Source organism: Nuphar pumila, chromosome 2, assembly GCF_984573655.1.
Source record: "Nuphar pumila chromosome 2, dmNupPumi1.hap1.1, whole genome shotgun sequence".
NCBI lineage: Eukaryota > Viridiplantae > Streptophyta > Magnoliopsida > Nymphaeales > Nymphaeaceae > Nuphar > Nuphar pumila.
The window spans coordinates 103,811,398-103,826,165 of NC_143250.1; the positions used below are offsets into that span (position 1 = coordinate 103,811,398).

At 40.4% G+C, this 14,768-nt stretch overlaps 1 protein-coding gene across 1 annotated transcript; it reads right to left on the reverse strand.

The window, feature by feature from the left end:
• Positions 1-6,587: 6,587 nt before the first annotated feature.
• On the reverse strand, positions 6,588-10,630 carry LOC149846500 (glucan endo-1,3-beta-glucosidase 3-like). The gene is made up of 4 exons (XM_089998033.1): positions 10,434-10,630; positions 8,117-9,373; positions 7,655-7,682; positions 6,588-6,879 (listed from the first exon to the last, which is right to left on the reverse strand). Exons 1-4 carry the CDS (start codon positions 10,483-10,485, stop codon positions 6,726-6,728), a joined length of 1,491 nt encoding a protein of 496 aa, XP_089854159.1. The 5' UTR covers positions 10,486-10,630; the 3' UTR covers positions 6,588-6,725.
• Positions 10,631-14,768: the final 4,138 nt, after the last annotated feature.

A 14,768-nucleotide genomic window follows, 5' to 3' on the forward strand; every position in this document is an offset into this window, starting at 1 on the left:
AAGTTGTTTCCGATGTAAAATGTCTCTTTAAGTTACTCTTTAAAATATGAATGCATCTTAATGCATTAAATCACTGATCAAGAGTTTGTTGTTGGTCCATGATTTATTACCTGGAAAAGTATAAGAGTACAAAATGGATGGTGCTTCATTATCCCTCATGTTTTCATAATGCTATTGCCCTGAAGAGTAGACTAACTCAATTCATGTTAAGTTAAAAATATCTGAAATCACCATTTCTTTAGAAGAGGTTGCGTGTATCTCTTTTATATAGAATGGCACAATAGGCAGCTGCTTCAGACAATCAGCTAGTTTCAAGGAGCCAATTGTAATTTTTTAAATGATTTTCCTTTTTTAAGCACTCCTTTAAAAGAACAGTTACTGAATCCATTTACCATTCATTCTCCACTTGATTAATCAAGAGAAAAATCAATCCATGTCAGCAAAATGGTGAATCGTGATTAATCGGTAACATTCAAAATATCACATTAAGAGCATGTTTGGAAGAGAGAAAAACTCTCACAGAAAAAGAAAGTTTTGCCTATCAGAGTTTTTATATGATAAGTTTTTCAAAAGAATTTTTTTGGCTTGTTTGTGTAGCATGAGAAAAATAGAGCGAGAAAATGTGAAAAAAATGAGAGACGAGGAGTGTGGTGGTGAGATGGGTGGCGGGGAGTGTAAAAATACCACCCGTCGTTTGTCAGGGTCAAAAAAGTTACATTTATTGAAGTTATTATATTAGCATTTTTATAATACTCATTTTGAGTTTTAGCATTTATTTTCAATTATGTTTTACAAAATTTTATTTTGTGACTATAATAAAATATTAACTTTTATGTTATACCTAAAGCAATTCTCTCTATTTCTTATCAAAACCCTAGTTTTTCCTCTTCCATACAACAAAACCCTAATCCCTCTCTCTCAGCCGCACACATCAGCCGGAAGGTTTCTCCCACGAAGCCATCAGAACACTGAAACAGTTTTCAGCCGGCGAGAACAAGTAGCCGGAAGGTTACTCCGGCGAGAACAAATTTCCGGCTTGCTGGGCCCTAGAAGGCTAGAACTCTTTTAATTGAATTTTAATATTTTTTTCGATTCAAGGAATGACCAAAAAGCCCCTCAAAAAGTAGTTTTAGATTCAGCGACGAATCCATATCGGCCGATTCATCAAAAAACGATTGGAGCAGCTAAAAGATATTAACGATCCTGACTAATGAGTAATGACTAACTGGTTAAGCACAAATCAGTTAGCACTTGAATAAAAAAGGGCTGGTGTGACCTATAGTATGTGTGTAGGAAAACTGTATTCTGCTGATGAGTTGATAACGCAAGATATATCCTGCTCCAATTTGAACAAGTACGAACCAAGGAATTTTTGGGATGAAAAAAGGCGAAAGGAGAAGGAAATTTTTGGTAACAGGCCTTGAGATCAAGGAACAATTTCCCAAAAACAAAGAAAAAAAAAGAGTTAAGAACCGAGCTCTCAGAGTAATGGCCAAAAGATGTCCACAGAAGAGGGATTACAAGCGAACGCCCAAATGATCGGCAGATTTTACGGCTTGCGAGAGCCCTCACCGTCTCCTTAAGGGTCAGATCGGGCTCTCGATGTCGCCACTAAGGAGACCGATCATCAGGCCACCAGCAAGCCGGAAATTTGCTGATCGGTTCTAACCGGGCGCCGATCGACCTCTGTTCGGTGTGGTTAAAGCGAAACTAGTCATCATTGAGCCCGTAACAAAAAATACTGCATGAAATAAAAAAAAAAGGAGACGAGATAAAACAAAGACAAAGAGCGAATCCGTAAGGAAAGAAGAAGAAGAAGAGGAGAGATAAGAGTGTAGAACCCACGAGAAAGTGCGAGATCCATGGCGATAGGGATCCGCACGTCCAAGAGTTCTAGGGTCCCTATCGCACTACTTCGTTCTCGCCGGCGGAAAACGGTTTGTGTTCCGACAGCTTCGCCGGAGAAATCTACCGGCCGATGTGTGCGGCTGAGAGAGAGAGACTAGGGTTTTGATGAGGGGAAAAGTAGGGTTTTGATGAGAGAGAGAGAGAGCAGAGCATCTTAGCTTCAAAAGAAAAAGAAAAGATAGTATTTATGGTTGTCTCACTATCCGATGAGGCATCACCACCGTCCATCTTCCACATCCAACAGTCAGTTCAGCCGTGCAGATATTATTCATATGAAATTTACAGAAAGCGCCCAAAGTTTTAATTATTACGCCTAACTGCTTACTTTATCTTAGGGCATATCAACTACTAAAATGACATTTTTGTATTATTTTATAGAACAACTCATCCTATATATTTTTTTTCTCTGAGGAAAACCTCACTGCCTCCCTGCGAGATAAAACTCCTATATCACCTTATGTTTTTTTTCTTGAACAAATAAATAATGAAAGCATTTTAATCATTTTATTTGGATAAACATAAGCATACAGTAAGACCAAGAGAGTTTTTTCTGAAACATAAATTATAAAGAAAAATTACAAAGACACGCTGAGCTTTTGATGAGGAGATTAAGGAGAGATGGAAAGATTATTTTGATAAGCTATTTAATGATAGTCATGCTCAAGATCTTGGAGACTTCTCTATTCCTTTTCATGAGATAAATCGTGACTTCATGCGCAAGATTCAAAAGAAAGAAATTGCAGAGGCTTTGAAGAAAATGAAATCAAGAAGGGCAGTTGGCCCAGATGGTATACCTATCGAGGCTTGGAAATGCTTGGGAGAGAAAGGTTTAGAATGGTTGACAAATCTTTTTAACTTGATTTGGCGAACAAATAAGATGCCTAATGAGTGGAGGAAGAGTACTTTGGTGCCTTTATATAAGAATAAGGGTGATATACAAGATTGCACAAACTATCGTGGTATAAAACTCATGAGTCATACTATGAAACTTTGGGAGAGGGTGATTGAGTCTAGGTTGAGGAAGGTTGTCATGATATCGGAGAATCAATTTGGTTTTATGCCTGGAAGATCAACTATGGAAGCTATACATCTTCTTAGACAACTTATTGAAAGATATAGAGAGAGGAACAAAGATTTGCATATGGTTTTTATTGATTTAGAGAAGGCATACGATAGAGTACCTAGGGACGTTCTCTGGTGGACAATGATGAAGAAAGGTGTTTCTCTCAAGTACATTAGTATAATTAAAGATATGTATGAAGGAGTAGTAACCAATGTCCGCACTTGTGGAGGGGTGACAACCAATTTTCCGATAACGGTTGGGTTACATCAAGGATCTGCTTTAAGCCCTTTCCTATTTGCGATAGTGATGGATGAGCTTACGAGATCAATTCAAGAAAATGTACCGTGGTGTATGTTGTTTGCTGATGATATTGTTTTGATTGATGAGTCTAAAGCTGGGGTTAATGCTAAGTTAGAATTATGGAGACAGGCATTGGAAGCTAGAGGTTTTAAGTTGAGTAAGAGTAAGACTGAATATATGGAATGTCGGTTTAGTAAGCAACGAAGTAGTGATGGGAGTGTAGTGAAGCTTGGTGAGCAAGATATACCGGTGAATGATTATTTCAAATATTTGGGATCCATCATTCAAAAGTATGGAGAAATTGATGGAGATGTAAATCATAGGATAAAGGTTGGGTGGATGAAATGGAAAAGTGCTACTGGAGTGCTGTGCGATCGTAGAATGCCATTGCGGTTGAAGGGAAAGTTTTATAGGACGACTATTAGACCCGCTTTACTATATGGTACGGAATGTTGGGCTGCCAAGAGACATCATATTCAAAAAATGAGTGTAGCTGAGATGCGGATGCTTAGATGGATGTGTGAAAATACAATAAAAGATAAGATTCGGAACGAAGAGATACTTAAGAAGGTAGGTGTTGCACCCATTGAAAATAAGATGCGAGAGAATCGTTTACGGTGGTTTGGACATATTCGGCGAAGGCCTAATGATGCTCCAGTTAGAAGGTTGGAGAAATGGGAAAATATATTAGTTAAAAGAGGTCGGGGTAGGCCTAGGAAGACTTGGATGGAGATGATAGGAAAGTATATGAATGCTTTGAACCTCACCGAGGACATGGCGTTGGATAGAAATGATTGGAGGAAAAGGATTCATGTGGAAGACCCAAAATGAATTTCTTTTTTGGTTCATATCGCTGACCCCAATTGTTTTGGGATGAAGGCGTAGTTGTTGTTGTTGTTTGTACACGCTGAGCTTTTGACTTCAATACAAAAACACGCCTATCTATTCAGAAATTACAAAAACCCGCTGGGGTAGGAAGAATAATTTTCAGATACACGCTTTCTTCATCAAAGGTGGGCTGACCAAGATCAAAACAATAGTTAATCATGTGAAAATTATCATATTACTCTCACTGTTCTTTCTTTTTACCATTTAACTAAAAGTGAAAGGAGGGTTTCTTCTCTATGCCTTAAGGAGTTTTTTTTTTCCTGATTTGTCTGCACTGGTTTTCTAACCCTCCTCAACTTAGCCCTTTAGCGATCCTTCTCATTATCTACAATCATTTATCTGATTATTGAGGATATTCAATGCAGTCCGTCTGGTGCATTGTCTCCATGCACCCTGTGCTGGTGTAGATGTTTCTTTTTTTTTAATAGAATTTTTTTATCATATTTTGGTTTCTCTTTTTATGAAAGAAATAGAGTATTTTATCATATTTTGCATATTAATCGATGTTTTCTTTAAGTTTTTTTTTTGTCAGTTTGTGAACAAATTAGCTAAGTTTTAGCACCATTCTCGTCACCAACACATCCATTTCCTGTATTTTCCTATTTGGAGTCGTTTATTTTTCTTTCCACAAACTAGAATATATATATAGAAAAAGTGGTAGCTGCACAACTACCTGCGGAATTAGGCTGGCCGTCCATCACATGGCTTGATGGACGGCTAGCACAAAAAAAATGCTAAGTAAATGCTTTATCACTTTTAATGGTTTTTTACCACAGCTAAAGGTCCCAGCAGAAATTAGGTCCAGGTCAGAAAACTGTCACTAAAGATCTCAGTTTTCACTGGAGCATTTAGTGACAGTTTTTTTACCACTGGCTGCCATTTCCGGTGGGACCTTTAGTGGCGGTCAAAAACTGTGGCTAAAGGGGCAACACGCATAAATAGAGCATTTTTATGCCTTTTTTGTGACCATCCATCACGCCCTCTGATGGACAGCCAGCATAGATTGTGCAGCTACCATTCACTCACTCTTTATTTATATATATATATATATATATATATATATATATATATATATATATATATATAGAGAGAGAGAGAGAGAGAGAGAGAGAGAGAGAGGGGCTTCGCGGAAAGCCTCGCATGGTTTGACTATGGTAAACTTACTTCGGTCAAGAGAGGAAAGTGTTTTAAGAATTATTTTGTTAACCCAAGCATGTGTTCAGAAAATCTCAAAACTTAAGTGCGTGTTTGTAAATAATTTTAAAGTTAGATGTGTTTTTGTAAATTTTTCTAAACTATAAAAATGAACAGTAAAATAAAATTACAATATGTCAGACAACTTTTTCAATGGCTTAGCTGATACGTTATACGGCTTTTTGTAAATTACTCTTATTATTAAGGTAGTTAAGAGTTGCCCCCCATTGACTGTCGCAGTACAGGTAACTAATGACAATGACATCCATGGATGGTGGTGATGCTTTGTGATAAGTTTGAAATTTAGGGGTACACGCTCCATGGAAAGCATGGATGACTTGGGTTTTTTACATCCACGAGCTCATGAATCAGTGAGATTGCTTTTTACCCAAGGTTAGGCGCAGCTTGGGCTCGTTTGTACAACCCAACTTTTAGCAGCTCAGGCTTATTGTGCAGCCCTCATATATAATGTGGCTGAAAACTGGTTAGATGTGAGCCGGATTGGGGTTAGTTGGCATTCATGTACTTATAAGATAAAAATGGTCTTGGGCATGGATCCATCACCTGTCGGATACATCCAGGAAGAATCTGGTGGCACACAAATTAAATTCAGATCTTAACTGAAAACTATATCCATATCTAAATCGAACCAGATTGCATCTCACATCCAATTATTTTTACCCAATTTTTATATCCTTCCATTTCCAACTATGAACAATCTATGGTTTATCAATTCTGGATCAACCAACTACTCACGGATATCTGCTGGATATATATCAAATTTTAAATGCAACAATAAGACTGGGCAGTTAAAAAAACAGTGTTTTGTTTGTATTCCCATCCAAGGCCTGAGAATTCTAGTCAGTGAGATGGTAGGCAGCTATTTGTAAACTGCTGATAAGTTAGGTGGCTGCTTGTAAATATCATCAAAACAATAGATAAATGTAGAGCGCACAAACCAAAAAGAAAGAATCAAAATCCTATTAAGTGATCTGCAAAGCATACACAAAAAAAGTACGACTATCAGTAAACAGAGCATAGACATTGAAGACAAGGAAAGAACAAACAAAATGTGATTCAAAGAATGCAGAAAACCACAGTGGCGACCTGCTTTCTGTCCTCTGTTCCCTTTCTTCTCCTTTTCATCTGTTGTCTTTACAAATACAACTGATCCTGTTGTGGTGCTCCCTGATGGAACCCATCTCATTTTTTCTCAAAAAAACTACTGCCCATTTCCATTAATGAATGTGTCTTATACTCTCTCCCTCTCCTCCTATGAGCTTCACAAACAGGTTGCTGGTTCTCGTGGGAGGAAAATAGCACCAGCGGCTCCAATATTGCAATGGTCTTGGTTCAATACCCAAAAAGCAAACTACAAGAATACCGCACCATATACTGAAACTTCAACAATCAGAAGACCAATGAGAACAGTTGAGCCAAAATGGTTAGAGGAAGCACTGCTGTTGCTTGTGGAATTAGATGGAATAATGGCTGTGCCATTCCTATAAGTGCCGTTCTTGCCACCGCTGCATTGAACCAACAGCATCCATGTTGAAGATTTATTTAGCATAGGGATATGCACACCTCGGGAAGACAAAATGATCAAGGGAGAAATGTAACCATCTAGTGCAATAAAGTGATGAACTAGGTATTTCTATTTAATAAAAAAACATATTAAATATTACATAACAATGAAGCATGATACAGTAGTCAGACTGTTGATACTTGTGAAGGAGTTTATTGCAAGAATATAGCTAGCACGTGGGGATAACAAATGTTTATGCAGAGACAATATAAACTTCATTGAATCCCGAATACCATGAAGCATAATGCAGGGATTTTACCTGATGCAATGGCAATATCTTAATGTAAAACACCTACCATATCTAGCGAACACATATGCAGTGATGTGAACACCAGAATTGCAGGATTTTACCCAATAAAATAGCAGCTTTTATAGTGTAAAACACCTACTGTATCTACTGAACATTCATGACTAGAAGTTTAGTGAAAAACTACTATGCAATAACATTACCAGTAAGAAACGACTAATACACATTAATGAAACAAGTAATGCAGATCGCTAACTCATGAAATAGCAGTTATATTAATATAAGACCGAGAACACCTATAAAGCCAAATAGGAGCATTAGACAAAGCCAAAGGAAAGACAACACAACAAACAGGAGACAATTAGTTTCAGATTAAAAAAAAAACACCATGTAATGACAATATATGCAACTCAAAAAAGAAAAAATCCAAAGGAATTGCTGAAGACCAAGAATGAATCCAAAGCATTACCTTCCAAGAAATATACAAGAATCGTGACCTGCAACGGAAACACACAGAAGAGACTTTAGCAACCAGGACAGAAGAAATTGTGAAAAAAACATAAATGCTGCACAAGAAGGCACGCTAAGACACACTTAATGCAAGATCCCTCTATAGCACTTTCAATAGTTTAGCTACAGTGCTCATGTCAGAGCTTACACTGCAACTGAAATTCAGCTGGATTAATGGAAGTTGTGGTTCCTACCACAGAAATGGATCAGATGAGTTTCTGCGCCAACTTAAATACCACCATATGGTATTGATGCTCAAGATGTTTGGTAGGACACACAATTCACATCAATCCATGTTTGCTGTTGCCATCATAAACCTCTGGACCGAGGTTGGTTTATATTAAACTCAACATGAATGGTGCAACAAACCTTATCTCTGTGTCAATAGAATCAATGTGCTAATCAAGAAAAAAGGAATTACTTGGATCTGTAGTTGTGATGGTGGCGACCCCCTTGAAATCACAGGTTCCAGGGCCCATCCCCATTATACGGTAGTAAGCATCAAAAGCATATGAAGCATGGGCCTGCACTGTATCTGGATCATAACATGATTGACCCTGCACGATTGGTGTGCAGTCCACCTTCCCTGGTCCACAAGCCCAGTCCAACGCCGCCTGCAAGAGCTTCTCATCTGATCCGCTCATAGCAATGCAGTAAGTCTGATTGGTGGTGTCATTTGCAAAAACCACGCCAGAGCCAGTCAAATGGAGGGTATAAACTGGTGTCCCATCTGCCTGGAATAACCCCCAGTTCTTCTCCGAAACAGGCCCAGATTTTAAATCCTCATTATACAGCTCATATATATACGTGCTCACGGGAATGCCTGGATGCTTTGGCGTCCCAGTATTGTTGAGCACATGCCGAATTAAGTTACTGTTATATGCATCAGCATTATCGATTGTCGCATCAGGTTCAGCAGTTGGATCTCCTCGAGACGGCCAGCCAGACTCGGTGACAACAACTCGAATGTTAGTGAAGTTCAGAAACGACATTGCAAAGTAACAGGCATCAACAACAGCATCAAAGACATTAGTGTAATGCAGTAGAGTATTGGAGTCAACAGCCTCTTTGTTAGGGGGGAGTGGGCGGAACAGCGCATAATCGAGCCCAATCACCCCATTGCTCTGCATGTAGACATAGTACGGGTAGACATTAAGCATGAAGTACGAGTTAGTCTGCTGCAGGAATTGAAGCATTGGCAATAGTATCGGGTTCCAGGTGCGGTTGAAAAATGCCTGGGACGGCGGGAACGAGTCCAGGATGATGTCTGATGAATGCGGGGTGCTGACCTTAACAATGGAGTCGAGGTTTGATGCTACAAGAGCAGAGTGAATGAATTTCATGGCAGACAGCAGAACAGGCGCAGCATTGGGGAGGGTGGTGAGCACCTCGGTGCCTACTGCTATAGCTGTGATGTTGGTGGCAGGGAGGAAGGCGGCAACGTTCTTCGCCACCCAATTGGCAGCAGTGGAATTGGACTGCCCAATTGCCAGCAGCTGGTTGTTCGGCACGGTTACTGCCACCCGGATTCCGGTGTTGGCTAGGGCTGTCAGCATCGCGCTGTCTGCGGCGAAGAGCCTGACGCTGGTGATCTTCTGAGTCTTGAGGAGTGCCACAACCTGCGTGGGCGACGGCATGCTGCTCAATTCTGTTCCAATGTTCACTCCCACAAAGGCTCCTGTTTGTGTGTGGAAGGCACAGCAGCGGTTTAAGACATAAGCAAGTATTTTTTGAAAATTTTCAACCTACACACCATATTAAATGCATATTGAAAAAACTCCCCAAAACTTTTTCAAATTCGGAGCACTCTACATTTGTAGGCCTCCTATACACCATTCCACCCCCAAAACAGTTCATTGTTAAAATGCAGCAAAGAGTTCAAGTGAACAACTAATCTTTTCCAACAGTAAATGATCAGAAAATATACAAAAAGTCCAAAAGAAAAAAACCATTAGTTGAAAATTAGGACATCGACTCGAGTATAAACTTTTTTGCTAGTGACCAACAACTCGGTGCACCAACCGGTTCGGTATATACATCACCAAATAGATTAGTATTGGTATGTTACACATGACAGTTGGTACGAATCGGATCGATACAATACAACCACAAGCATTAAAAAACGCAAGCAAAAAAGAAGAGGAATCTAGAAGCCTAGAACTTTACACCAGCTGAGCTGGCTCCAACAAAGAAAGAGGACGGACCACGACCGTCGGATTGTTCTTGCTCCTGTCTCAACAATAAGATGGGACACGATGGTCATTTTACATTTCGCAGACCCGTAGAATCTGTCATGCAGAGACATAAATACCCTCCATTAATGGCGGTCTACCAGGAGTGAAGCCATTTATTTTAACTCCATCCCAGTCAAAAACATGAGTAAGCCCTGAGTTCACCTCCCCAAATGACCAAAACACCCCCACCAACCTTCTTCCTTCCGGAGCAGAAGGGTTTAGGGAGTCAAGAACCAAAGAGCAGCCAAGAACACAATAGAGAAAACAGAAACTAAAAGAAGACATTTTGAAAAGGAAAAAAGGAAGTAGAAGAAGGCCACTCAATCATCCTAGTGTTTCTTTTTTTGAGAAATGGTGGCGATAGATAATAATGAGGCAAAAATGATCGAGCACTCACTCTAAATCATTTCTCAAAGCAAGTGATCATGATATGAATGGTAAAAGAAGCACACCACTCAAAGAGAATATATAACATCGCAGAGAGAGAGAGAGAGAGAGTGGTACCTTCATCGCCGGCCACAACTATGGCAAAGAGAAGGAGAAGAATGATAGACATGGTGAAAGTTCCGGATTCCCCCAATCACCAAACAGAGAAATTTGGAATTTGGATTTTGGAATGGGGGAGAGAAAGATAGAGATTGGAAAGAAATAATCTAGAGAGGGAGAAAAAAATGGGGGTTTTTACTTTTCTTCCTTTCTCTAGAGAGAGAGAGAAGAAATCTCTCTTTCTCCTTTTATATCTCTCCTACTGGCACTCTGCCCACGCGAGACTATGTACTAAGTTGGGGAAGGGGAGATTACGAGGGCATCCTTGGGTTTGCAATTGAATAACAAATATGCCTTTATTCTCGAATGACAATTTTGCCCTGAATCAATAACGGTATTGTCAGTGAGGGGGTTTGATGAGAATGGAGAGATGACTCGGATTCTCAAATAATTTTCGTAGGGTACGTTCGGGTGACGGGACTTAGAATCAGAATTCTGATTCAAAATTACAGGGTTGCCTGAAATCTCATGTTTGATTCAGGCTTTTAGAATCGTTTTCTCAAGCTCCCCTGAGAAAGCCATTCTGAATGATCCAACCGAATGTCCCCTTAATTTCATCTTGTTAAATTTTCTGACAGTGATGCTGTTACATTGTTTTAGAACACACAGCCCGGCTTCCTGAGTGGTGGCCGAGTTGAAGAGAAGGTGCTGACCCTTTCGTTCTAGGTTCGACTTCCTCTTAATGTGCCCATGTCTTTAACTGGTGGGCTGGGTATTGGTCACTCCTCTTTAGGTTTACCTCAGAGGAAGGCAGGCTCATTGAGTGGTCTGGTCTTTGGCAAGGGTTTCCCATCATAAAAAAATGTTGTCAGAGAATGAAAACAATTTTATATGTCGCTCTACCAACCGGGGCTCAGCTTGTCTGGCAGGAGCAGTTAGTGCACGCCATCTTGTGTTGGGACGTTGCAAGTTCGAATCCCAATAATATATGGTTAACTGGTAGGGGTCTTTATAACCCATCTTTTTCCGTCGAAAGACAAAATTTACATATCGCCTGCAACTTCAGTGATTTAAGTTTTTCTTTTTTAATTGTATAAAAAAGGACTTCTATTTCATATGGAGATTCCCCTTGGTCCAATTCCACAACGGATAGTTAGCGTGGCCTAAAGTGAAGATTGGGAGGAGTAGAGCTAAATAAATCCCCTTGTGGGGGTAAGCCACAACTGAACTGTCGTTTTTGTAGAGAATAAGAGCTTTGCTCCTTCATCTAAACCCACAAAGAAATGGGTCATCGAACTAACAATAACTACTCAATATGTCTCATGAGCAATATTTCAATTTCAGGTGGGCCTTGGATCAAAATTCTTTCAGTCATCCCCTTTCGAAGACTCACAAAAATACTTCGGGTAGTTTCGCAATCCGTTCTACGTACAACAATATATTGAACTACTTCAACAAGTCTACGCGTAAGGTATCCAGTGTTTAATGTTCGTACAACAGTATCCACAATTCCTTTGTGGAGGGAGCAGTGCCCTCGCCTCCATGTGGAGATGTTGTTAGAGTTGTTGATTGAGTTGTTGTTCCTGCTCTCTCCATTAAGTGCAGGACCAACTTGGAGAAGAGAAAACTCTGGTTTTCTGTAGGATCTTAAGGGAGGCTGAAGATTTGATTGATTGAGTTTAGTTTTTTTTTTTCTTGGTACTTTGGTATTTAATTTGTTTATTTTTATTAAAAAAAATCAATTTTTCACTATAGTATAATAGGTCACAACATACTCACTTCACTGCTCTTTCTGAAAAGTGGTGGGACGAGTGTGAGCTCATGCATTTGGTAAGTATGAGTAATGTTACTGGGGCTCCGGAGTACCTACTCCCACGTACTAAAAAACATGGTTGTAGGTTGTATCTTCTCAATTAAACCTCATGAAGGTACTCATCATAGTTTATTTGATAGGAATCACGTTTTGGATCATGCTTTATGATATAAAAATAGGATTTTTTTTAAGTTATGAAATTTTGATACATTGTGAGCGGTGATTTTTAAAGGTCTAAAACATACATATATGCTATAATCACGTGATCCAAAACTTATTTTCTACTAAATAATACTTATAAATCATATCTATAGGGTCTGATAAAAAAATTGTTTAAGAAATTTAAAAATATAAAAGCTTCTATTAGGTGACAGTAGGTACTCCGGGAGCACCTTATCATTACCAGGTAAGTATTTAGGTTAGAGCTATATAGAGATAATGGTCATAATGTTAGTTGAGCCTTCCATCTAGCCAAGGTCGACTCTTCTACAAGGCATGGAAACAAGGTAAGACTCATTGGCTTCTGTTCGACTCATAAAGGGCTTGTTCAAACTCATAAAACAAGCTTGGCAAATCCAACCTGAACAACAGGTTTTTAGCTAGGCTCTATTTCACATATATTTTGTATCATAGAGGAAAGATGGTTGGAGTGTTTGGCTAAACTGCATGAAGTTTAATAAACAAATCTCTTATTGCTTAACTTTTTTTTTAAAAAAGTAAACAATTTTGTAAATTAGCCAGTTTGAGCTAGGCGATGTACATTTTTTAAATGATCCAGCACTAGGTCAAGCCTAGCTTCACTCACCACAAGCGCTAGCAAAGCGTGAAACCCCTACTTAGCTCATTCAGCTTGTTTCATGACTATTCATTCAGCTTTTTTTTTTTAAATTTATAACCCAAAGAAACTGCACCCGACATCAAGACTTGGTCACACTGGCTCAGCTTGTCATACCTACGGTCATCATGCCAGCTAGGGGTGGCAAAACCTGACACGACCCGCCAACCCGCCTCTTAGGCGGGTTCGGGTTGGGGTTAAGCCAACCCGTTTAATAAACGGGTTGACCCGCCTAACCCGTTTATTAAACGGGTGGGGTTCGGGTTGGGGGTATGCCAACCCGCCAACCCGGCTGACCCGTTTAATAAATGGGTTAGGCGGGCAGGTCAACCCTCCGACCCGCCAACCCATCTGCCACCCGTCAACCCGACCCATCAACCCGCCAACCCGTCGACCCGTCAACCCGACCCACGAACCTAAGAACCCGTTTACCCGACCCAACCCATTTATTAAATGGGTTGGCGGGTCGTGTCGGGTTACCCGTTTATTAAACGGGCCGGGTTCGTGTTTGCCACAATCGACCCGTTTAATAAACGGGTCGGGTTCGGGTTGAGGTATGCTGACCCGCCAACCTGTCGGGTCGACCCGCCAACCCGACACGATTGCCACCCCTAATGCCAGCAGTGTAAAACTCTGAGGGTAAAACCCCTGCCCCCAGGGCCTATGCTACGCATTGACAGAGGGGCGACCAACATGAGAATCGAACATTGACTGCTCGTCTAGCAGCCAAGGCCCTCACCCCCATTAAGCCAACCCCCCTTGGATAGACAATGAACCATTTCTCCAAACAACCAACATTGCTAAAGCAACCATTTCTTCAAACAAACTATTCATTCAGCTTGATAGAGATCTCTTGAATTGTGGTAGTCAATGAACTAAAGCAACCATTTCTTCAAACAACCAACATTGCTAAATAGACAAGGCTACAAAGGGACCCTTACACTTAGACTAGACTATAAGTAGGGGTGGACATCGAGCTGGCCCGATTATAGCTCGACAAGTTAGACCCATACCTAGGCTTGAGCTCAGCCTGACTCAAACATGGCTGGACTCAGGCCGAGCATGTTTCAAGCCTGATTGCCTGACCAACCACCGACGTCCAGCCCTAACTATGAGTTGATACAAGGGAGGCAAATTGTTTGGGGGAGGGGAGCCTCCTTAATTTGCTGAACACTCAGGCTCAACAGTGACATTTACATGAAACGAGGTGCATTTAGTGGTTTGTGAAGAACGGTTTCCCAAGAAATATTTGCAACAACGAAAGAGAAAGAGAGGGTGGGAAGGGAAAGTTAGGGCTCTTTAACCAAGAAAACGCATGCATGTTTGTCTGCTCAAAGGGGTAAAAATTTCCCACCAATCACGTGTCTTTGCGTCAGGGTGTCAGCCAATGGGGGTGGACCTGCAGGCTGCGACCGAGCCCACCACCAAATTAACCGTTTTGCCCACGTCTCACGAGAGCCGCTTGATGTGCCAGCGTGTCGGGATCAACGGCCACATTCCGCACATTGTCTTGTTTTTTTTTTCTCTTCCCTCTTTGGTTCTTTTTCTCTTCTTGGTTATCGGAAAATGGCCGACTTTTTTTTAGGGAAGGAATTACTGAGATAGGTTTCTTAATCCAATTCTACCCTCCAATTATATCACTAATACCTAAGTTACCCTCGTCTCGTTCCCGTCTTTTTCGTTTCAGGCTTTCAGCCGGTGCTAA